General features: G+C 44.9%; 1 protein-coding gene across 6 annotated transcripts in view; it reads right to left on the bottom strand.

Annotated features, from left to right (window-relative positions):
• The window catches only part of AUTS2 (activator of transcription and developmental regulator AUTS2), a 1,090,636-nt gene that overhangs the window by 85,261 nt on the left and 979,404 nt on the right, over positions 1–25,971 (bottom strand). For all 6 annotated transcript variants that reach the window (XM_074263989.1, XM_074263992.1, XM_074263990.1 and 3 more), the window contains one exon: positions 15,543–15,591. In XM_074263989.1, the coding sequence (XP_074120090.1) occupies positions 15,543–15,591 (49 nt within the window). The remainder of the gene's footprint in view (positions 1–15,542; positions 15,592–25,971) is intronic.

A 25,971-nucleotide genomic window follows, 5' to 3' on the forward strand; every position in this document is an offset into this window, starting at 1 on the left:
CAGTAATGATGATTTTTTTTCCTCTTAAAAATGCTATTTTTAAAATATAGGATGGCAATTTAACAGAGGGAGAAAGAAATATAAGAAAATATCCCATGATGCAAAAATCAGAAGTCATCAACAAAAACTTATTAAAAAGAATAATAGCTAGCAATTACATAGTGCTCCTCATAACAACCCTGGGAGGTAGGGGTATTATTAAACCTATTTTACAATGAGAAAAGGAAGGCTTAAAGCTATTAAGAGATTTGCTAGTGCTCATCCGGAGTCCAAATTCAGCTTCTGACACTCCCCAGTTGTGTTCCCCTCGGGGCATCATTTTACCATTTGCCTCAGTTTACTCATCTTGCAAAATGAGCTAGAGAAGGAAATGGCAAACCACTCCAGTATCCCTGCCAAGAAAACTCCAAATGGGGTCATGAATACATGAATGAAAACCGCCACAGCTAGGAAATGTCTGAGCTAGGCCTCCAAAGGGGGTCCTCCTAACTAACTTGGGGATCCTGCTGCATGCCACCATTCTATTCCCATGGAACTCTGGGGGAGGGGTTGGTAGTTTAACAGATGGCATCCACAAGACTCAGGGACCTCAAGCTAAACTTTGGACAAAAGTCCTCCTGACTCCAACTCCAGTAGTCTATCTGCCATGATGAGTACAGCCTTTCCAAAAAAGATTACTTTTAATTGCCCTGGAGCAGCCCTCTTTCTGGTGGATGAAAAGTTAATGAAGGCTCTTCATAAAGCCTTGGAATAAGACTTTAGAAGGGGCAGGGCAGCACCTGAGACTTCATGGTTGGTATAATCAGCATCAGGCACAAGATTAGTGAGGCTCCTCCAACAGGGAAGGCCTAGATTAATTTTTGATGAATTGGCACTCTGATGTATCACTGATATACAGAGGTCACCGACAGCTAAAGATAGATAGGAAGGTGTGTGATAGCGACTTGATTATCTAGGGTGATCCATTTAAGCCTCATTTCCAATCACACTCTCTAAAATGGGTCACCCAGCAGAAGAAAAAACAACCGGGAACTTAACTCCCTGCCTGATGTTCCCCAGGTGTCAGCGACTGAGCTAGCCATGGCCCCAGAGTCCCCATGGTGAGGTCATTAATTTACAGCAGAAAGGGGGTTTGGCTGCAGGACAAGTGACCCACCCAAGGTCTCTTATGGCTCTCTCAGCCTCCCTTATCTAAACTCTGAAATGGGAATATTGTAGGGAAAAAAAATGGCAAAAGTGTGTGTGTGATCTAGATGCTCACACTCCTGTCTGACTCCTCATGACCCCATTTGGGTTTTTTTGGGCAGAATAATGTGACTCACCCAGGATCACCCAGCTACAAAGTGTAGCTTAGTACTTTTATCTAAAAACAGTCTTTACAAACACAGTCAGATCAAATACCCCTTGAGGTGTAACATGGAGATAAATGAGAATGATCAGTCCTCTAGAAAGGTCTTATTTTTTATTCAAGTGGTTCACACCTATTTGTTTATGTTCAGCAAGACTGGCTCTTTCTGGATCACCTACTCTTTTTTTATTATTATTATGAAAGCTTTTTAATTTTCAAAAGAATTTCCTGGATAATTTTTCAACATTAACCCTTGCAAAACCTTGTGTTCCAATTTTAACCCTCCTTCCCTCCACCCCTCTCTAGATAGCAAGTAATCCATTATATGTTAAACATGATAAAAATACTCTTGAGATTATTTGAACAAAAAACAGACAAAAGAAAAAAATATGAGGTCCTGCCTTTCAAAAGTGTTTCCTGCTCTCCCAATGCATAAAGGGACTGAGGAAGAAGGAAAAGCTTTGGAGTCTGAGGATCCAAGTTCAAATTTCCAATTTCCACCTGTGACCCTAAATAGGGCACTTAAGTTCTTTAGGACTCAGTTTCCTCATCTGCAAAATGACACAAGCTCTAGATTTATGATCCTAGCTGTGACCACGGGCAAATCACTTACCCTGGGTTTTCTTATTTTCAAAGTAAGTGGGTTGGACTAGGTGGGGTCTACAGATATTCCCAGCTCTAAATCTAGGATCAGAAATCCAACCAAAGGGACCATGGGGACGCCACCCACAAGGTTCTGCCCAAAACAGGTTTGTAACACCACTGGCTTTTTTTCATTGCTCTTGAAAAAATATTTAGCCTCTCACACACTTCCTCTTCTCAAAGGAACAGGGATATTCTAGAACAGCCAACCCAGGAGGATAGAATACCTTGTGGTAAACTAATCCAACAAGTTGAAAGAAACAAAACCTGACCCAAGAAACTTAAGAAAAGAAAGCCCTGGAGATACTCTATCCCAAGCCCTGCAGTGAGGGCTAATCTCTCCCCAGTGGCACCCTGCCCTCCCAGCACAAGAGCATAATTTGGCCTAATTTAGCAAGAGCAGGAGCTCTTCAACTGAACACCCCAAGGAGCTTTAGTGTGCCAGGGGAAACAAGTCAGGGTGACAGACCCTAGGCACCTGTCTATAGAACAGTCCCAGTAAAATAATAACATTTATATAGTGCTTTACAATGATCATCTCCCTTGATCTTCTACATAACTCTGGGAGGTCCATGTTGTTATTATTCCCATTTTACAGATGCAGAAATTGAGGCAAACTGAGATTAAGTGATTTGAGATGACTCCCTCCCCCTTGCTACTTCTTTTTCTTTCTCTCCTGATACATTTTTTCCTTCCTATTTTTTCTTCTCTTCCTTTTATCTTTTTTCCCTACTTCTTTTTTTCTCTTCTTTCCTTCTCTTTTTTCTTTGCTTCTTTTTACTTTTATTATATATTGATACAATTTATAACTGATTATATATTTATATAAATACAATTTTACATGTATTATATAAGAATATATTACATATACATATGTGATTGCATATTATATTTATATATTATATTATACATTATAATATTGTTTTATAACATTATATTTTTTATGTTTTCTTTTTTCCTTTGTCTCTTCTTTCATCTTTTCTGTGAAATTTTTTGCTACTACACTACATTTTTAAAAAGTTCTTTTCATGTTTTACAATGTTATTTAAGCACATTTAATGCAGTGAATCTACATGTAATGTGATTTTGCAGAGGGTAGCACTTCACCTAAATTGAGGAAATAAATATTAGTGTCACTTCTTAATGACTGGTTCCTAACTGGTAAAATTTAGTTTGAATTTAAGTCTATTTTGTCAAACCAAAGTTTCTTAATACAACAATAATCAAGACATGGGGGTGAGAGTGGGGGGGAGGGGATACATCTCACACCTAAAAAATAAAAAAGTTAATATCAAATTGTAGCAGTTTCAGTCAGAGGTTTTTTTTCTTCCTTTGAGAACAGCTTACTGTGGAAAAGTGGTTTCTAGCTACAAACAGATAATGAGAAAATGATGTAATCTGGGCTAAAATTAGGTTTAGCATTCTTCTGTTTGCAGATGTTAAAGGTGAGAGATAAGAGGAGAAAAAAAATGCTTTCCAAGTGGCTTTTAAAGGCCTCCAAATAGAACTGCCTCCTACATCAAAGCTATTAGCAGGGACACTTGAGGCATTTCCCTCTTTAAAGGGCCCTTGAAAACTTGGAAAAGGAGAGTGTATTCTTCAGTGTACCAGGGTCAGGAAACAGCTTTGTGAGTGTACCTCCAAAAAAGGATCTTCAGGCATCTTCTAGGTTTTTAATTTTAAGAAAGGGAAAGGAGAATTGCTGCTTAAAGCACCACCAGAGAAGGATTCACAAACTCCTCCCTGGGAGCCACTTTAAGGTTTTCCTAACTCTAAATCCTATTATTTCTAAGAGTAAATAAATTTTACTTCAAGGGAATAATCTCCAAAATTCCAATGCTAGGGTAAAGCCCATCTATTTATCCTTTGTATTTCTGTGCCCTTAATAATTTAGAAGAGGAAAAGCCATTCCTAAGTGCAAATTGGACATTTGAGAAAGGCCCCACTGTGAGCTACAAACCAGACATGGAGTGAGAATACATCCGTTTAATCTCACAGAAGGTGTACACTTCAAGGGAGGTACAGTGGGCTCCCCGGAACATAGATAATGAATAGAATGATTGGCAGTGGAACTTGAGAGAGCTCTAATTCTTAATACCTTTTAATATTATTGTTCACAAAACCCAGAGGGATAGTGAAGAAGGGGAACAAGGATCAGAACCAATCTGGTGGAGCGGGCCAGATGAGGAAGTATGTACCTTAACAGCCACAGCTGAAGAATTAGGGAGAAGATGTAAGGAAAAAACCAGAGCTGCTTTCAGGGAGCGACAAGGTTGCTCGGTAAAAGAAGGGATTGGGTTCAGATTCCCACACTGAGCTACCTAGGGTCTCTTGGATAATCCGTAAGAGAGAAAGGTTGGGACTAAATGGCTGCAAGGTCTCCTAAGTCACTTCACTTTTCTGGGTCTCCGGATCCTCAAGTATAAAAGAGGTTTCCTCTAGATCTAGGAACTGAAGTAGAAGTAGGAGGCAGAGGAAGCTTTGGTTATTTATTGTACAGTCAGTCCCTTTCAGTCACGGAATGTCTGTGACGCCATGTCCGGTTTTCTTGGCAATGATACTGGTTTCCTTCTCCAGCTCACCTTACAGAAAAGGAAACTGAGGTAAATAGGGTAAAGTGGTTTACCTAGGGTCATATAGCTAGAGAGAGTATCTGAGGCTGAATTTGAACTCAGGTCCCTGTACCTCCTAACTGCCCGTCATGGGAAACTACAGCAAAGCTGACTACAGTTCAACATGCTTGGATCAACAGGTGCTGACCCATAACAGCTACCTCATCGAGGTCCTGAGCCAGTTCATGTCCTGAGTCCCCCACCTCACTGCGGTATTTAAGAGGAGGGAATCACACAACTCTAAGTTGGAAAATGTGAAGGATATGTTACCTTAATATTACCAGACCAGAAGAATCTGTCATCATCTGCTCTAAGACCTCCAAAGGAGAAGGGTCTTTTCAAGTGGTCCATCCGGCTTCTGGACAGCTAATTGTTAAGAAGGAGCTGCTTTTCTCAAGCCTAAACCTGCCTTGTTTCTACTTCCTAGCGCTCAGAGGGCTCCAGGCCTGCCCTCCAGGGCAGAGGAAAATAAAACTCGTTCCTCTTTCAAATAATGAAAGCTTATTAAATGCTTTGGGGATCTGTCAAACATGAGCCCCACAACAACACCCCAAGATGACTTTAATAGATATTATTATTATTACATGCCATTTTACAAATGAGGAAACTGAGTCTCAGAGACATAAAGTCCAGGACAATAGAAAGGTGAATGTAGATTCAGAGCAATCAGGATTCAAATTCTGGCTTTGTCACTTTGGGCCATCTTGGCAAGTCACTTAATGTCCTTGGACTCAGTTTCTTCAGCTGTAAAATGCACGCGTGTGTGTGTGTGTGTGTGTGTGTGTGTGTGTGTATGTGAGAGAGAGAGAGAGAGAGAGAGAGAGAGAGAGAGAGAGAGAGAGAGAGAGAGAGAGAGAGATTCCTTTTAATACCTGAGGTGCTAAGACTGCCCTATGTCAAACAGGTAATAAGTATCAGAATTAGGAATTTTTAAAATAGTATTCAGCCCTATCTACCCCCTATATCAAGCTCTCACTCTTGTAACAGCCTTTCAAGTGTTTGGAAAAGGCTCATGTCACCATCAGACCTTCGGCCATCTGTTCTCCAAGCCAAATGTCCCCCAGTTCCTTCGACTAGCCCTCATGTGGCTGGACGTTAAGGCCTTTAACCTTGGTGGAATGGATACCCTCCTCTGGGATACCAGAAGGATCTCATGCTTAAGGGAGGGATCAGGCCCTTGTTCTAGAGGGCTACCAAGCCTCCAAATTTAAGATTCATCCAACAATGAGCTCTTTCTTATTCTCATTCTCTTGGCTTGGCTTTGCAGAGAGGTGCATGCTTTAGAGTGAGAGGAATTATTTCCAAGAGAAGGAAGAGTAGAAGCAAAGGAAAAATTCAAGAAAAAAGGATAAAGGCTCATATTCCATTTTCTTCTCTAGAGAAGTGGGGTACCATGGATATGGAAACTTGTGTACAACATCAGATATACTGGTTAAGTTAAGTAGAAATTTATTCTTCCTCTTACAATGTCCAAGTCTGGAGAGGGAGGAGAGAAAAACACTGCTATCAAACAGGGCATTAATAAACATTTTTTTAATTAACGCAAATTTGAGCTCAATGTTTCCACTGACAACTACCTCTTCTACATTCTAGAGGCTAAAGGCAGAGAGGAGTACAATTCACCATTGTTGGAGTGTTCAAAATACTAGGCTTTAAATTGAGATAAATAATTTGGAGGCTGAATTCAAATGCCAGATCCGGGATCCAGTCTTTTTGGGGGAAGTGAGAAGAGGTAGAAGCAAGATAATAGAAGGAAGACCTTGAAAACCCATAAAGCCGATGACCCACCTGAGGAAGATTTTTCACTACCAAGATATACATATAATACAGCATTCTTTGATGGATTTGAAAAATCTTTTGTGTTTGGTCACAAAGTTGTTCCAGGTAAAAATAAAGAAGACTATCATAAAGTTTTAGGTATTATGGAATTAGGATAATTAATTAGATTATTTAACTAATTAAAAATATCATGGCCCTCTGTTCTCATGGATTTCAGAAAGGAAATCTGGTCTTAAAAAAAATTAACTCACTAGGTTCAAGATACATAAAAGAAATCACTAGAATTTACCTAGATTCCTCCGAGCAAAGTCTGCTTATTTTTTGGTGTTGTAATATGTGTGTGTAGACATATACACATTCCCTATAAATTCATGATTCTATTGGTCATTTTTTATGAACGAACACTGATTTGCCTTTCCAATAACAGACACAAATTATACTGGTTAAGATAACACATTCCTGGCAGAAGTATATTTGACTTAGGCACAGGGGGAAAAAAAGAAATGCAAAAATTCTGGTGCAAAACAGACAAACAATATGGCTTTATCTTATCTTCCGAACTTACTGCTGCTTGTCTCTGTGTGTGTTTTACTGCCAAAATAAAATGAATTGGATCAGCTCACACATGATAACATGCTCTTTCCTAACTCATACTAATTGCTTGGCTAATTGATGTTTGTTGAACTTTCTCCATTTCATTGAGTGATTAGGTACAAAGCTAACAGTTGACATCTGTAGGCGCTTAACTGGCGTCTGTAATTACTGTTAATGTTAAATAATTGTTAGTTAATTGGAGTGGTAACTGACTGAATGGAATCCAGATTGTGAAGCAAAAAGAAACCTAGTTAAATAAACATACATTTTCAGAGAAAACACCATTTTTTTTTCCAGCAGTTGTTAAGAGACATACAATAGTCCGGATATGGGACGCCTGCTGGGCTCTTTGTCTAGGAAATCTTATACTTCGGGGATTCTGGGAAGGATTCCCAGTCAGGACCTTTGTCTTCTCCAAAACACCTCAACATTGAGGGACACTCCAGACTTGACTTTAGGGTTCTTGATCTTAGTTTAAAGTCTAACAAGGAGAAATGTTTTCTTGTTGAGAAAATTAAATACATGTCAGTCAACTAAACTCATGCAGGGGCCAAAATGTGCCCCCCAAAATTATATTTGTGAAGACTGGGGCTCTGATCTCTAGGGTGAGATGGGGAGGGAAATCTCAAAAGAAGTATTCAAAGAATTTTATACCAAAAGGGCAATTTAAAAAAAGAAAACAAAACAGAAAAAAATGAAAATACATAGTCTTCTAACATAATCAGTTACTTCACAAGCACTTATTAAATACCTACTAAGTGTCAGGAATATAAAGACAAAAAGTGAATGAATAGTTCTGTTCTCAAGAAGCTTACCAACTAGTGAGGAAGCAATATATTCAAAAATAAATACATATGGCAAACAGAATTTCTTTGAAAGGCAGTTTTCTTAGGGCAGCTAGGTGGTGCAATGAATAAAGCACCAGCCCTGACCACTTATCAGGAGGATATGAGTTCAAATCTGGCCTCAGACACTTAGCTGTGTGACCCTGGGCAAGTCACTTAACTCCAATTGCCTCAGCCAAAAAAAAAAAGCAGTTTTCTTATCAGAAATCCTCTTACACTATGTTACTTAGGTATGGGGTTGGGGTGGAGGCTTGAAATCTTTACTTTTTCCTTTGTTACTTAGAAAACACAATGTGGTCAGAAGGCTACCACAGTGCCCCACTCCCAGATACAAGTCTATCTAACTTAACAATCATTCATGAAGGGAGTTGGCTGGTTAAGGCATTGTATTGGGCCTATATACCTGCATAGGTACTTAGGATAACGATATAAAATGACACAGTCTACCTTCAAAGAACAGAACATTACTAAGACTACAAATTTAGCCCAACCCCCTCATTTTACAGAAGAAGAAAGGAAAGTCCAGGGAAGGGAAGTGACTTGTTCAAGATCACACAGGCACCAAGTGGTAGAGATTCAAAATCCAGTCCTCCAAATCCTGTTCTCTTTCTAGGCACCAAGCTGCTTCTATTCCATCAGATAAGTTGGAAGATGATGTCTCTTCCAGCTTGGATCTGGGATTCTTTGCAAGATGAGAAGAGCTAGACTTGATGGTATCTGAGATCTCTTACAGCACACTGTATATGTGATTTCTATGATTTCTAACAATGTTCTCATTATGACAAAATCCCACAGAAGTTCAGGGAACAAATTAAAAGCCATCCTACCTACACAAGACAATTGGATCTACCTTCCCCTCCTCCACTTTTTCTTCCAGAAATCAGATATTTCTACATTCATTTTCATGATTAAATTTTTCTCTTCTGCAAAAAAAGTATCGGGCTACTACTGCCACCTTTCTCAAAAAAGAGTCTCTGGCCTTTAAAATATATGACATTTTGGCAGCTTGCCTCCATCCTCAAGTCCTCTTTGTCCAGAGGGTTTCAGAAAACATAGAACAGAAAACCAAAGAAACAGTGAACCAAAACGACCTTTCACCTGATTAAAGCTAAGGAGCTGACATCACCCGTATTTATTTTGTTGACTAGAATGGTGATTTGATTAGCATAGGAAGCTTCTAAGCAAAAGGTTCCCTTTTACTAAAGTAGACCAGAACCCACCTGACAGTTTGTAATCTAAGAACGTCGACTGGGGCAAGGAGAGCTTAGTTAAGTGACTGTTAGGTCAGAGGCAAGAAGGGACATCCTTCTATCTATCATGACATGTTGCCATTGAAATATATATTATGCTACGCTTAATATGTATTATGTATATTATAGCATATACATTAAAATATACATTATGTTTAATAACATATCTTAGTTTAATATATTACATTAGCTAGCTTCTAGATTTAGTAAAATGCTTGGCACATAGTACTTAATAAATGTGAGCTGGAGTTCTCTCTGTTTCTCTTCTCTCTCTCTCTCTCTCTCTCTCTCTCTCTCTCTCTCTCTCTCTCTCTCTCTCTCTCTCTCTCTCTGTGTGTGTCTCTGTCTCTCTGTCTGTCTCTCTGTCTCTCTGTCTGTCTCTCTCTCTCTCTCTCTCTCTCTGTCTCTCTCTGTCTCTGTCTCTCTGTCTCTCACTCTCTCCCTCTCCCTTTCCCTCTTCAGATCACAATTTTTTAGGCAAGTTTTTTTTCTTTGTTTCCCTTCCTAAATAATGTACTCAAAACAAACACTGTGAAAAGTCCAAAATGACTGGCCAATTTAAATGCAAACTCATTCATCCACATGAAGCCTTCAAATCCTACCACAGAAATCTGCTCTTTACTAAGTCCCATGAGAAAGTCCAGGGAATGCCATGTTGGCCTTGTAGGCTGTAGATATTTTAGAGCAGAATGTGACCTTTCAGGCAGCTCCCTCCTCCCACTCTTTCAACCTTAGGTCATTTAACAGATAAGAAAACAGACAGAGAGGGGTTAAAAGCACCGTGCCCAGGGTCAGGGGACAGCTGGCTTCGGAGGGATTCCAACCTAGATCCTCCAGCCCCTCGTCTGCCATCACCTTGTGAGGGAGGAAGCCACCAAGTGACAGGTAGAGGCTGCTTAGATTAGAAGGCCGAGGAAACCATTAGAAAACCATCAGATTTGTAGGGGGTGGGTAGAGGGCTTCCAGAAAGGAAAGAAAGTCATGGCTAGAGGAGACTATCTGTGATTTTCAATTAAAGCTCCACTTTCACAGCTAATTATGACAGCTAACATTTATATAGTGTGGGTACTGCGTTAAGCATCCTGCAGAGAGTACCTTGTTTTATCTATCTGACAAGCCTAGGAGATGGATTCTATTATTATTGACATTGTACTGTGAGGAAACTGAGGCACAGGTGAGGTGACTTTCCCAGGGGTCCCACAGGCCCCAGGTGCCATCTACCACGACACCCAGCTGCCTCTTTGACATTAGTTTGGTAGAAATAGAACCAGAATTTTGGGCTACCCACAGCTCTGGAAGCTGGCCAAGGGTTGTATATTTCACATGTAAATTTCAATGGAGGTAGGGGGAAATGTAATCAACTCAAAGCCCCAGGTACAAAGATGCAAAAGCATCAGCACTTCCGGTCTCTCTAGTTCATCCCAGAGTATCTCAGAAATGATGGAGGCGGGCAGGAGGAAGCCCTGCTTTTTCCTTCTTCTGCTCCTCTCTCTGACCCCCATTTTCTCTTACCTCTATCCCCCCCCCAGCTATCAGGCAAACAGTGCTTTGTTTTTTTCTTTTTTCTTTCACAGTAAGAAATATTCCTCTCTCTTCCTTCTTATTTGCCTTCCAGGACTATTAGAGACCACACCAGATTCTTAAACTCTAAAGCACTTTCATTAAAATGGCAGATATTATTAATGGCATTTTTACTTCAAACTGGGCTTCTCAAGGAATCACAGACCACAAGTTGAGAGCCAGGAGGGAAACTTAAGGACTGTTGGGTCCAACTACCTCATTTTACAGATGAGAAAACTGAGGTTCAAAGAAATTCAGTCTTCCCTAGGGTGACACAGCTAGGAGGCATCTTGGCCAGGAGGCAAATAGCCATATTCACTCTTCTGGTCCATTTAAGACTTAGGGAAGATTAAGTATGCTGAGGGATGAAAATGAATTTGGGAGCAAGCTCAAGCTCTGTTTAAAAGGAATACCCTAAAACTTTTCAGGATATTCAGGAACAGAGAATCCAGATTTTGCCTTCAATCAACCGCCAAACTGGGGACATATCAGTCTCAAGACTGTCTTCCTGGGAAAACTAATTAAATCTTTGGCAAATGATTAAGCCACTAAGACAGATTCTTAATATTGACTCAAATATCTCCCAAATCAGTTAAAACACATAAAGATTAAATGGCCTGACTATGACCCTTTTAGAAGAAAAACTTTGTTTTGAATGACAGCAAAGCAACACTTTGCATTTAGGACGTTATACTTCTTGTTTCAGATCTAACCACGGTATCTTATCAGTTTTCATTGGTTCCCTATTACCCCTAAAGTTTAAACATAAACCCCATTCTCCTTGGGCATATGTTCTTCCTAACCTGATTAATCCTTCCCACTTTTTTAAGCTTCTAACCATATCTCACTCTTCTCCAAACATTCCATGATCCATCAACATTGGCTCCTTAAACACAACATTCCACCTGCTATCTCCCAGCCTTGGCAATCGCCCATTCCCTACACCTGGATTACCTCCTTATCTCCTCCTGTTAAATTTCTCTGCCCAAAATTCAATTCAAAACCAACCTATATTCCAAAGGGCCTTTCCTGGGCTCTTGATTATCTGCTAGTGCTTTCCTTTCTCAGATTGCCTTCCATCAATTCATATATCCAGTGATACCTAGTTATTTACAGTCTTCCCCATCAGAATGTAAACTCCTCGAGGCTGGCAATATCTTTCTGCCTTTTGTTACATCACCAGTGCTCAACACGGGGCCTGCCATGCCAGTGTTTAGTAAATGCTTGTAGAATTCAGGGAGGGGAGAGCTAGAAGGGAAAATACTCAGTTCCCATTCATATTCCATCTTGGGTGCTGCTGTTATTGTTAATATGTAAAAGGCACTGAAAAGAAGGGGATATTTCTCTTGAAATCTCTTACAAATTCAGAGGTATCTTCAAGTTAGGTCAGTCAACATTTATTAAGCAACTAGTTACCAGACACTGTGCTAAGAGCTGAGGCTACAAAAACCAGTCAAAAATGAAAAGAAAATCAAAATCAAAACCAGTCCTTTTTCACAAGAAAGTTCACAGCAAAAACCTTACCAGCAAAGGCTTTTACTTGACTGAGAAGCTTTTACACTCTAAGAGAAATTTTAAAAAATAAAATTAAATTAAAATAATAATAATAATAATAATAACATAACGCTCTAGCTTTTACACTCTAAGAGAAATTTTAAATAATAATAATAATATAACACCTCTAGCTTTTACACTCTAAGAGAAATTTTAAATAATAATAATAATATAACACCTCTAGCTTTTACACTCTAAGAGAAATTTTAAATAATAATAATATAACACCTCTAGCTTTTACACTCTAAGAGAAATTTTAACAATAATAATAATAATAATAACAATAATAATAATAATACTATAACGCCTCTAGCTACTGGCCTAGCAGAATTTTTTCCTGGCCCAGAGCAAGTAGCTAAGGGCAGAGCTGATGTGAGGCAGACAAACCAAGATAGCTTCTCCATCAGGGCTGCTTATTCTAATTAGCCGTCTCCTCACCACTGGGAGACCCTAGGTGGTATTAGCATGGGTGAAAGAAAACTGAGCCCAAGAGGTTAAATGCTTGTTTAAACAATGGGGCAGGCCTGCTGTCTAACTGTCCATCTGTCTGTCTGTCTGCCTGCCTGGAGCTCCATCCTCCACACTGCACAGGCCCAACATCAAAAGCTTCAATCTCTCCCCGGCTATCACTAGGCTGTGAGATTAGCCCCGGTCTCCCACGGTGAAATTTTATGGACCAAATCTACCAGCCGCCAGTCTCAGCAGCTTAATCTCACCGGCAGCTTAATGCCAAGATACTCTTAGGCTAGAAACTGTCAGACCCCCAAGAGGGAGAGGTGATATGTAGCTTTAAACATCTGGAAGGGGAGGGGGAAGAACAGGGAGGGAGGGACCCGGACTTGTCAGCTTTCCCCGGCGCCCTGGTTAAGCTCAGGCCGAGAAGAGTCCCTTGCCCCGTTACCTGGAGGAAATGTGCCCCTTTTTCTGGTTCCCCAGGTTGCTTGTTGCTCTTGGCAAAGAACACGGGGTGAGGAAGGGAGACCCGGCTTTCAAGCGAGCAGGGGGCCTTTGGCTTTCCTGGGGAATTTGAACTTGACACAGGCATCAAACTGACAGCTCCTTGATGGCCTTGTCAGCCAGGCAGCCGCCGACACCCCCACCGTCCCCGAGTAAAAACAGCCCCAGAAGCACCAGCCCGTAATGAGAACCCCAGCACCTGTCTACAGGCAATTACTGATATTCTCCCGACACACAATGGATCACTTTTTCTCGAGTTGTTTTCACGAAATTTAGCAGTTTGAATACTAATCCCCTTAACAAAACTGTCCCCGGTGCTTCCCCCCCCTCCTCCTCCACCCCACCACACACTTTAATCTCCCTCTCCCAAGGGGGGGGGCGGGGGGGTGGGGGATGGGAGTGGGGGTGCGTACCAGCCAGCCTCCAGGCAGCACCTGGATTTGCATTGATTCTGTCCCTTGTCATTCAGTCCCCAACAGGAATTAGCATATGGCATTAAGGGGAAACTAGGGAGTAGAAAAGAAAGACGCCATTTGGATGGAAATCAGGGGCAAAGGAATAATCTGCCATCAACTAAAAAGCTTATTTGTGTATGGTTTCCCAAGCAAAGCTTAGAAAAAAGCCCATGTTGATTTTAGGCCGCACAAAGAAACCCTAATCCTTTCAAGGGAACTAAATCACCCCAAGAACAGCAGCTAAGAAGAAAGGCTCCTGACAGGGGAGGGCCATTCACCACCAAATAGATGCCACAAATCAAACTCTGTAAGTAAACAAAAATAAAAATGTGGGAAATGTTGGATTCAGAAAAAGGAAAGAGGAAGGGGGAAAAAAACAGCCCGAGGGAGGAGGCGCAGCCTGGGGGCCCTCCCCCACCCCCCTTCATCAATCACTCTCCAGCTTCAAACCCGGTAACAGGCATTCAGCTTAGAATGCTGATTCACAGAGCCCCCAACCTTTTCTTCTGGCCCAGGCCCAAAAGAGGGGGAGACGCATTCCACAGCTTCCCCCCCCCCAAATTAGCAAAATAAAGATACAGTCACTTCTGGGTGGGGGAGGCCCAGGGACTTCTTTTAGTGACCAGCTCTCCCCCTTCTCCCTTCCCCCCCCAACCTCCACTATGGGAAAAGGAAACAAATTCTGTTTTCTCTCATGGCCCTATTAAGTGCCAGGCAAACACTCTTTCCTCTTCAAAATCTGCAATAAACAATTACACATTTCTGCCTATGAATGAGCGCGGCAGGCCTATGAATTACCCGGCTCCTCTCCTTTATTTGGCTTTTAGGATTATGGATAACAAATTTATACAAACTTTTCAGTCCATCAAAAAATATGATGAAACATAAAACGAGAATACTCCTCCATTATGCAATAAAAAGCTAAAATTCAATATGCATCCCAAGTCATCCTGGGAGCGCCAAGCAATCGCGCTGGAAGTAAGCAGGCGCACCTTCTGGGAACCCTAAAAATAATGTACTATTTAAAATTCCATTCGGTCCAAATTCGAACATAATCTGGGATGCTCAAAATAGCTGCGGTTGGAGCCGGAGCCGATGAATTGCCAGGCGAAAATATGAGCCCAGACAACTATATAATGCAGAAGTGGTTCAAATTTCAATTTATTAAGACTACTTGGGCTCAGAGAGGTTCCAGTACCGCTAAGAAACTACACATTTAAGATGTGGGGAAATGCAAGAGAAAAACACCATCTTTTACTAAGCAATCACGGCACAGAACTAACTGGCTTTACCGTGCAAAAGACAAAAAAAGCGCAGGAGAGTTTACATAATTTAAAACTTTTGGAATTATACACCTCTGCTGTCGGGGACTTGAGGGAAGGCAACCTCCTTCCCCTAAACACGTTATTTCCAACAAAGCTGCCTGCAGAAAGATGATTTCTATCGGGGATGTTTAGGAACATTTTCTGCTAATGCACAGCTAGCTATTGCGGCTTAGGAGAAATTAATGGGACCGCGGATATTTCAATTTCACCCCGTCTATCGCTTATTAACTTTATCAAAAGCACAAAGCGTGAGAAGGCCCGGTATACGACCATCCCACCGGGAAATACTCAAAAACATCTGTGGGTTATCAGAGTCAGGGCTACAAATTGGCTACTTGGGAGCTCAATCCACTGATAGAACCATCATTCACCATCCCAGGCATTTCATGGTCATTTAAGTCAAACTCATCTGAATTAGGAGGAGCCTCGGAAGATTTCTGAAGTATTGATAAGGATTATCCGAAAATCCCCCTCCTTCCTCTCCACCCTTTTTTCCTCTCCGGAGAAAAGCCAAACAATGACAGCCACCAAGTCCCAAGGAGGCAGGGAAAAGAGTCCAGAAAGGAAGCTAACAAGGAGCAAAGAATGAATTCAAAAGGCTGCGCAGGGAGCCGGTCCTACCTTTGTTTACAGCGGTGTTGAAAAGTTTCTCTGAGCTGGCATCAGAAACCTGAAAGACAAAAAGAACAAAAATGATCAAAATGTATGATCGATTCCTTCTATTTTCAAAGAAATCCAGGCAAGTTAGCAAGGGCCCATGAAAATGGAAAGCTGCAGTTCCGCAACGTCATCCATAAGGTGGCGCTATCTGATCATAAGTATGAACTCTGCAGTGCAGTTATTTACCTGGGGGGGAGGATCTCAAAAAATATATAAAATAAAAATAAGTTCTAATTCGACATATTATCGGTACAAAAACACATTTCTATGCTCTAAAGTCATTCATTTAGGCCCCAAAGCTATTATTTCAAAACATTTCTTTCGAGCTGTGTTATGCTTTGAGGGGGAAGGGGGGGACGCTCAAGTATTTTTTTTCCATTTTATTTCATGACTGCTTATCATTCAAGTTTGGCTTTCCGTCCTAGAAAGCAGGCCAATTCTTATATAAACCTATTTCTTAAAATTCTTGTTCTAATCAACCTATCTTCCCCTATATATATATTCTCAGTTTGACCTTGGTTACTCAAATCACAAACATCTTCACCTGAATAAACATCCATCCAACTCTACAGCTTTCTGTCATTTTCTCTTTGCCTTTTTCTTAAAGACCATGTCAGCTCACTTGATTATCAAAGCAGTTTTGAAATAGGTGAAGGAAAAAAAAAAAAGCGCTAGCAAACAGGCTATGATCATTGCTCAATGGATAATTTCATCATACACTGGCTTTTATTTCAAGAAATAAAACATGGGCTGTAAAAAAAAAAAAAAAAATTCTTCTTTTAGAACTACCTACTTGCCTACTTGTAGGCTCAGAAAATGCCAAAAGATTTTTTTTGAAATTTTAGACAATGAATTAAAAATAAAAACAAAAACATTTAGTTTGTAGTTAAAGCAAAAAAATGACAGTTAGATCTGTTGCTGATTTCCCACAAGGAAAAGCAAAAATTTTAACTATAAAAAATAAGGTTATCTAAAATGATGACTATTGGATAAATTGGTAGGCAGAAATATATAGCACATGGTGGGTTTCTGAATTAATAGTAGCAGCCTGCCATGTTGTTGTTTTTTTCTTCTCCCGGTGACCATTTTTTCTGTTTTGATTGATTCCCATTTTACTTTGTTGTTATGTCCACACTAAAAGAACTGAAGATCCCTTTTTTTTCATGTAAGATAGGATGATCAGTTTGCCTCCGCAGGAAAAATATATCTCGGGCGCTGTTTCCCAAGGATTATGCATAAATATTATACACACACACTCATCTACGTGTTCATTCACTTAAGAGCCAATGAGCACTAAACATTTTTAATGTTGTTAATAATTAAGAAAGAGCTATTGTTTTCCTTCATAATAACAGATTGGTTTTACTTGACACATCTTGTATGAATTTATTAAAAATAAAACGAGATTCTTCTTGCAAACTGAAATGCCTTATAAACACAATTAGATCGAATTCCATGCTATGTTTTTGCTTTTCCTAATGAGGATCCTTTCTCTGCCTCACCCCCCCCAAAAAAAAAAAAAAAAAAGAAAGTGGCTATGGGGAGGGAAAGGAGAAAAAAGCCACCAAATATGTCACTTCAAAAGATTAAAAGAAATCTGCTGGCCAAAAATATTTTAACTTAAAGGAATAATGTAACAGAAATTAAATATCTAAAATGAGGCTTCTAGAAACTTAGTTACTACCCTTCAACCAACAGAATTCACTTAATTATTCTATCTTTTTCAGCTCCAATCCATGAAATTCATGACTACGGAAAGCCCCCCTCTCCCAACAATCCTCTGTCAAAACAAAATCAAAACATATATATATTTTTGATATGGAGGGAAAAGAGGCAGTGACTTTTTGGTGTTTCTTTTAGTTAAATAAAAAGGACCTGAGGAAATGGCTTATAAAGCATATTATGCCTAAATGAAGGTGTGATTTGAAATTGTAAGAGAAATCATTTTACAAGGACAGTTAGAGGCTTAAAGCATACATGTTCTACAAACACCAGGGGGGAAAAAAAGCCATTTTTTGGCTCTCCTATTGAGGCAGGTTAAGCACAAACCGCCTAAAACCTCCCAGGTCTGGTCCTCATAAGAGTTCTCCAGATCAATCAAAAACAGGAAGGCAAAGGATTTCAGTTCTCGAATCTGTTTGGGGATTTGCTCCTTCATGCAGCATTTAAGGCTCTGAAGGAACCCCAAACCCTTAAAAATAACAACACAGCTGTTTCTCGAAGAAGAACGGGTGGGTTTTGTTTGTTTGTTTTGCCTCCAGAACAGGAGGAAAGATAAATATAATTCATTCTCGTGGCATCTTCGGAAAACTTGAGGAATTATTTGGTGGCAAGGGCCTTCATTTGCACTTTCTCTTTCCTCTTCCCCATCATCCCTGAAGGGAAAGTCTGCATTTCCGTGCCCCCCCCCCCCATTTCTGAACCGATTTTTCTTTTGGCTTTATTCATTCTCAGAGCTAAAGCTGAGCCACTTCACAGAGAATTAAAATAGGCTCTGTCTGCCCTTTCCAGGAAACCTCAGGGACGGAGGAATCCTACTTTCTTTCCCTGAATTTTCTGAAACCGAAATCAGCCTAAAGCAGCACTGGAAATGAAAGGCGGCTGCGGAAGGTGGCCAGCGGCCCATCCTTCTCGGTCGGGTCCCTCGGACCCAGAGAAGCCGCAGCCTCTCCAGCTGGCGCAAATCAAGGGTTGAATCTTTCAGTCTCGAGGCACATTTTTTTTTTTTTTTTTAGCTTATTTCTAAATGCAAAACCAAGTGTTTGCTCTTAAGGAAAAGTGAATGGGCTAAAATAAAGGCGGAGAAAGCAGAGGCTGCGGGGGACACCGCGAGTCTTCGGCCCCTCGCGGGGAATCCAGAAAGCAGGCGGCCAGCGCCGGCCGGGCAGGGTTTCCCCTGCAGGGATTCTCCCTCCACAACCCCGCACCTACGAACGGGCCGATCCGGCGAGGAAACGCGCAGCTCGGCCCGAATTTAGGAACTAATTCGCACAGAGCCTCGCTTCATTTCTAACTTTCCCTCTTCCTTCCCTAGCATCAGGGCTGTCTCCATGGTTGTCTGCAGCTGCTTTCTCCAGGAACTTTGCCGGCGGGGCCGGCGGGGAGGAGGGGTTGGAGCGCCTCGGCTCCGGCATTTGGACCCGGCTCGGGGAGATGGGGGCCGAGGGATCTCGGAGCAGCTGCGCCCGAGGCCTCGGGCAGAGCGGGGATGGAGAGAAGGGGGAGCAGGGAAAGCCGGAGCCTGCAGCCGCTGCCCTCTCCTTCCCCCAAGCCCGGACTCCCTCCCAGCGGCCCTCTCGCCCCAGTCGGAGGCAGGGTCTCCGCGGAGGCGCTTGGGGAAGGAGCTGTGGCCGTGGGACCGGGGCGGGGGGGGGGGGCCGATGGGAGGGCGCTCCCCCCTTGCCCCCGGAAAGTTCGAGCCCCCCTCCGTCACCGGCCAGCCGTGGGTGCGAGGACTGGGAGGGCGTCTTAGTCTCCCCCAGCTTCGATCTAACAGAGTTCAAAGACTAATCCTACATTCGAGGGAGCCCCGGTTCCTTCCATCCGACACCCGAGCCTCGGCGCCCCCGCCCCCTTCCCCCCAGGCTCCCGAGCTCGCCTCTCAAAGAAAGAGAAGTACAAAGGCTGCCGGACTGGCTGCGGCGGAGCCAGCCGCCTGGAAGGAAGGAGGACGGAGGGAGCGGCCGAAACGCGCCCCAGGAGCGGGCCGGGGAGCTCGGGACCCGGGCTTCTCACCGCCGCCCCCTCCCACCCAGCACAAGACAATACCGCCCCCGGCCGGGCCGAGGCGGCTCCCCCCACGGCGGGCCCGCAGCCCGAGTCCCCGTCTCCGCGAGCACCCCCACACTGCCCCGGGGAGGGGGAAGGGGCGCTCTCCGAGCCTCCTCGGCACCGCGAAGGGAGGCGGGGAGCCGGGCGGGCAGGCTCCCCTCCCGGCCCGGAGGGATGGACTGGAAAGGGGGGCTCCGGAGGGGTCGCCATTACCTGCTGGCCAAGGATTGCTCCGGGGCCCCGACAGCCCCAAGTTCATGGTTCGCTTCCCAATGTGGCGGGGCTGACGAGAGCCGGGTGGGGGGGCGGGAGAAGGCGAGTTTGTGAGGGAAGAGCCCTCCCCCCCAATCCACACGTAGTAAGTAGCCCCAACTCCGGCCGGGCAGCTCGAGATGCTCCGTCCTCGGCGGGTGAAAGTCTCACGGCGAATCCTCCGGACCACAATCCTCTCCGGGCGACGGGCGGAGGTACGAGGCCACCAGGGCTGGGGCCGGACTCCGGCCGACGCGCCTCGGCTCCCCGGCTCCGCGACGCCCCGCTTCTCCCGCTTCTCCGCACGAAGGTTTCCAAGAAGGAGCAAAAAAATAAGGGGGGGGGGCGACAGCCGGAGTGTGTGCGCGCGCGAGGGGGAGTGTGTGCGCGTGTGCGCGCGCCGAAAGCGCCGCCGCCACCGCGCACGGGAGCTAAGAGAGAGGCGGCGGCGACAGGACAAAGGAGACCATGTGCAGACGGAGGAGGGAGGGAGGAGGGAAGGGAGGCAGCGCAGGGAGAGCGCCGGGGCTGCGCCTGTGGCGGAGGCGGCGGCGGCGGCTCCTGCGGCTCCTCCTCCGGGCGCCCCCGCTCCGCTCGGGCTGCAGCCGCGGCTCTGGGGGCCGGCTCCCGACTCCCCCCGGGTGGCGGCGGTACGCAGAGTCCAGGTGCCCGCGGGCGTCTCCGGGCTGGGGCGGCGGGCGCTGGCCGAGGTCGGCTCTCTCGCTCCCGGCGCCTTTCTCCTCCCGCGCTGTCACATCTCAAGTGAACTCCATGGGCAGCGGGCGCCGCCGAAAGCTGCCCTGCGCTCCGCCGCTGCCCGGGAGGCCGAGCCCGAGGCCGGGAGCTGCCCCGGGGGCAGGCGGCCCTCGCTCTCCGCCCCGACGGCCGGCCGCGGGACCGGGCGAGGCTCGGCGGCCACGAGCTGCTCCTCTCCGGGCTGCGCGGAGACGCGCCTCATCCAGCTCCTCTCCGCGCTCCGAGAGGGACTTCCGATCCAGCTGCAGTGCCAGCGTCGGAGCCCGAGCCGCCGCCGCGGCCGCCCCTCCCCCGCCTCCGCCCCCGCCCCCGCCCCCGCCGCTTCTCCCGCCCCGCCCCGCCACTCCTCCAGGCTCCGGGCCTCGCCTCCCCTCGCACTTCCTCCGCCCGCCGGCTCGGGCGCGCTGCGCGGAGCTCGGCTGTCCCGGCCCCTCCGGGCTGTGCGCTCCGGGGGCGCCCCCGCCCGTGGCCCCGGGCCCTGCTCCCCTCCGGGCTGTGTGCTCCGACAGACGCGCCGGGCGCCGAGCCGCGGCTTCCTCCTAACTCCACATCCCGGGCGCACACGGCCACGGCGAGGGGGCCGCCGCGGGCCCAGCGGCTACTTCCCGGCGCGTCCGACCCCTCGGGAGCGGAGCCCGGCCCCCCGAGCCCGGCCCCTCCGAGCTCCGCCCCGGCCGGCAGCCGGCGCCTGCTGCTCCACCCGAGCGGGTTTGCTGAGACCAAGGTCTACCTCTCTCCTCCGGGACCGCAGCCCTCGCCCTGCCCGCCCGGTCCTGGGGCACAATCCCAGGGGGCTGTCATGACAGGCCCCCACTTCAGCAGAAGGCTCGCGGCGCGCGAGCAGGAGCCGTCAAGGGTCCGGTTCGAGCCCCGGGACGCGCTCCGTCCCTCGCCCGCTCTGCAGGCCTCTCCCACCGGAGTTCGGTTCACGTGTGCAGGGGGCCCAGGACCGAGTCCCCGCCGGCCCCCGTGCAGCCCGGCCGAGGTGCCTCCTCACCCTTTCCTCCGGGCCTTTGTTTGACTTCCCCTTGCACACCGCGAGAGCCCCCGCTACGGGGAGTGGGTCGCTGGCCTTTGGGGCAGTTCTGGAAGCTCGGGAGGCTCCCGGAGAGGGCGGGGGGGGGGGGGCGCTCGGGCTCAGTAAGTGCACCTGCAGGGAGGGCGGAGCTCGGCTGTGACGCCTCCTCCGGCCTCTCTCGGCGCTGTGGCCCTCCAGGCTGGAGTCAGTAACACTACAGTAAGAGTTGCGGAGTCGCGAGGTGTTGAGATACCCCACGAGGAAAGGGCGCGGACGGAGGCTCAGGCTCGCGAGTCTCCACTCCACCGCCACCTTCGTTCTGCCGTACACGCGAGGCCAGGGGTCAAAGGCCAGGGGGGGAAAGGCGAGGGAGTGGGGGAGAGGCAGCTACTGTATGGCCGCAGACTGCAGGGCATGGCGAGAGCCCGGACTACCGCAGGGAGGCCTAAGCTTTAGGCTCAACACGACTTAATTCAGACAATTCTTATTATTTTTGGAGGGGGGAGTGAAGAAATCTGCAGAGAAAGAGGGAACCTACTTTTTGAACATTAAAATAAAAATAGATTTAAGAGCTTCTTAATTAAAAAAAAAATCCCATTATTCTAAAAAGAAAACTAACAACAAACCAAAACGTCCCCTCCCGATTTGGAGGTAATTGGTAATTGGGGGAGGAAAGTGAGGAGGCAAAGGGCTAGGGAAGATGAGGTGGTGATGATGATGCTAGTGGAGTGGGGGAGGGGCTGACCAGTGTGGATAACTAAGAGCGTTTCTCTGCCAAGATCCCTGGAAATGTCAGAGCAGGGGCACGTGCAAACGGGAGCCTCGTTCTTCCAGCAGCTCACGCGGCGCCCTCCATGCCAGCCCCTCTCCTCTGCTGATCACCCCCATTTGTTCTATCTTGTTTGATCTGTTTCTTCTGTCTATCTTTTTTTTGGGGGGGGGTGTACATAGTTGTTTGCAGGCAGTTTCCATTAGACTGTGCGTTTCTTGAGGGCAGGGGTTGTTTTGAAGTCTCTCAGGCATTTCATGCACACAGAAGAAAGCTCATGGATGTTGACATGTCACAGGGAAAAGCCAAGGGGGCCCTCAAGCTGCCTGAAACAAACTATTTTAAAGCTTCTTCCACAGATCCAAAAGAGCTCAAAGAGAACCGGGGAAATTGAAGGGAAACCCACCCAGGAAGCAGCCGCCTCAGCCAAGCATCCAAGCTCCTTCTCTGCTGCTTGAGTGAACATCAAGAGCCAATCAAGGCAGAATATCCCGTTTTTCTTTGTAATTCACCCCAGGTCTCCCACTCATGGAAAACAGGCACCTACACCCACCTACGAGTCAACTGAGATGCCCACTAAAACAAAAACAAACCACTCAGGTCCTTCTCTACTTTCTATGGGCACAAGCAGCCATTTTCGGAGGCTTTGTACCAGTATCCGATTTTCATTCCCCATTATCAGGCATTAGGTCCATGAGGAAGCTCTAGGCCAGTGGAGACCCGTGGATGTGCGTGCATCCATATCATTATGCACGCAGATTTCTTGACTGCCCACGACCGTGGGGAGTGGACATGTGTGGGGAAGAATGGCGAGCGGCCACAAGTCACATTTTCCTGAACATGGCAGTGGAGAACATTGGACGGAATGCTACATTTAATGTTGACGGACCTGAGTTCAAATCCTAGCTCTGTTATTTAATATCTCTGGATAATAATCTTGGACAAATCTCCCACGTTCTCCTGGCCTATGATTCCTCGACTCTACAATTAAGGATATTGACCTAAATGGTTTCAAAGGTGCCTTTCATCTCAAAATCCATGATCTGATGATTTCCGTTCTTGTCACTGTCCTGGAGCTCAGTTTCCTAAACTGAGATGGCATTAAGTTACCTCAATGATTCTCCTGCCTTCCTCAGCCAATGATCCATCTCTAAATCTATCAAATGATCTGTACATGAATAATTTCAATTTCCAAATATGTAAAATCAGGAATGGCATTCTGAATCAGATCCTTGGGGCAGCTGGGTGGCGCAGTGAACGGAGCCCTGAAGTCAGGAGGACCTGAGTTCTAATCCACCCTCACTTAACACTTCCTAGCTGTGTGGGGGTGGGGGGAAGTCACATCCCCAATTGCCTCAGGGGAAAAAAAGAACCGGAGATTTGACTTGTATAATAGGTTCAAGTCCTGCCTCAGACACTTCCTAGCTGTGTGACTCAAGTCACCTATTTGTCTCATCTGTAAAATGAGCTGGAGAAGGAGAGGGCAACCTTCTCCAGTATTTTTGCCAAGAAAATCTCAAATGGGCTCACAAAGAGTTGGATGTGAACTGTACTAAGTGGACAACAAACAAACAGAAGTTCTTATCCTGAAATCTGTGAACTTATTTAAAAAAAATTTTTTTTTGATAAGTGTATCTTCAATAGAGTTTCTAATAATATTTTATTTTATGCAATTAAAAAAAATTCATGGTTTTTGAGAAGAGGTCCATGGGCTTCACCAGACAGCCATGAGAGTGTCTGTAATGCAAGCAAGGTTAATAACTCCTCGATTAAACCACCTCTGAGATCCACATTTATGATCTCATTTATTCAATGAACAAACATTTATATAATGTCTACTATATGACAAGTGCTGTGCTAGGAGTTAGGGATTCAAAGAAAAAAAAAGCTCTAGTTCTTGTCTTTAAATATTTTATAATTTCTATAGTTTCCATAAAAAGGGACTGCAGATTCTCTAATCCCAAAGAAACTTTATAGAAGCATCAAAGTTTATTCTGATTGTGTTCCCCTTTTACTGTCACCTCTCTCCTGCAGAAGGGGCTTTGAGTATTGGGGAAGAGAGTTAAAAAAAACTGTGTCAGGGAAAGATGAGGGAAGCCAAGAAGGAGCATCAAGAGTCTGGGCAATCCACATCTGGGATAAGCAGACACTGACACACTGAGCACAAGGATTAGAACCAGGCTCCATTATAGCTTGTCTGGGAAGACTTTAGCTTCCTCTTATTAGAATCTTAATCTGAAGATTAGGGAGACCTAGCCTGGAAGCCATCCACTTGGTCGCCTTAGATTGAGGAGGGAAGACATAATGAACCCAACACGGGCTGCTTAGGAACAATTTGAGCCTCTTAGCTCCCTCTAAGTCCAGCAAGCCTTGGGGGGGAGGGCAAGTAATGACAAGCAGCCACTCAACAGGGGGAGTTGACTGCCTTTTACATGTTAAATTGTTCAGATGTTTAAAATACTTTGTGTTTCTGAAACATCCAAAAGCTTTGCCAAGTTTACAGATTAAGCCAGCTGAAAATAAAACACTAAGGAGCTAAATTAAGAGCCCCTTCTCTTCCCTCATATCTCAAAAACGCATCCTAAGTTATCATTGTTAGCAGTTTAACAACTAAGAGTATGTGTTTGCTTCTCATCAAATAGCAAATTCTGAGAGTCGGAAGCCTTGATGCGAAATTCCATTTGTACTGTGAATTACCAGAACGAAGCTAAAAAACTGCTTTGGGGGGAGGGGAAAAAGTTCCTTATGATTTGGGGCCCCTGATTAAAAGATTTTATTCATTCATTCAAGCCCATTTTGGATGACTACCAGATTTGAACACTATAGGTGCTTAATGTTTGCTGAATTTAATTTCAAGTCACACAGCTAAAAGATGTTCTCAACTATGAGTGTGCTTACTATATGGAACCCACAATCCATTGCATGCATGCATGCTCTCAGCCTACCTTACATGATTACCAGATGTGCACTGTAGGTGCTTAATGTTTGCTGAACTTAATTTTAAGTCACATTGCTAAAGGATAATCTCACCTATGAATGCACTTACTGTTTAAGGAACCCACAATTCATCCATCAACCGCTAAGCATTTATTAAGCACCTTCTATGTGTCAGGCATTATATCAGGAACTGAGGAAGCTGACAAAAATAAACCTGTTCTTGACAGTGTACTTTGGTTTGAAAAAAAAATAGGTAGAGGTTTTAGGTCAGGTCAAGGCTATTTCTGGGTCTGGAATTAATCTGGGAGGGGAGGTGTTGAATTTGTAGAAGGAAATGAAGGGATGGAAATTCCAGATTTTAAACTTAAGATAGAGTAGGAGCTGGAAGCCCTGGGTACTATTCTAGAATGTGGCCCTAAATTTCATTTTTTCATTGGTGACATGAAGGGGAAACAAAATGGAAAAATCCTGGGATTTGGAGTTCTGGGTTCAAATGCCGCCTCTGCTAATTCTTCCAGAAATGATAGTGGGTACTTCCTCAGTTTCATCTGAAGATGAATTCTTTCAAATGAAGAATGGACCTAGACTGCCTTTGGAAGGAGATCCTATGCCTAAGGGATCTCCAAGATCCTTTAGCTCCAAAGTGCTGACAATCCCTTCTATTTCCAGTTAAAAATTGGTCACATTTTTCTCTCTATGGCTAGAATTGTTAATACTTGGGCTCAGCGTCTTTTTCCAAAGACATTTAAATAGAAGGCACAATATGAATTACAAACACCGCATTAAAAGCAAAAATTGGGAAAATGTTCATCCTGTCTCCGGTATTAGCCTCCTGTAAATAACCTGGTAGGAGAGGGAGTCATTATCTGTTTATGAGCCTGTTGGGA

This window comes from Sminthopsis crassicaudata, chromosome 4 (assembly GCF_048593235.1).
Source record: "Sminthopsis crassicaudata isolate SCR6 chromosome 4, ASM4859323v1, whole genome shotgun sequence".
Lineage (NCBI taxonomy): Eukaryota > Metazoa > Chordata > Mammalia > Dasyuromorphia > Dasyuridae > Sminthopsis > Sminthopsis crassicaudata.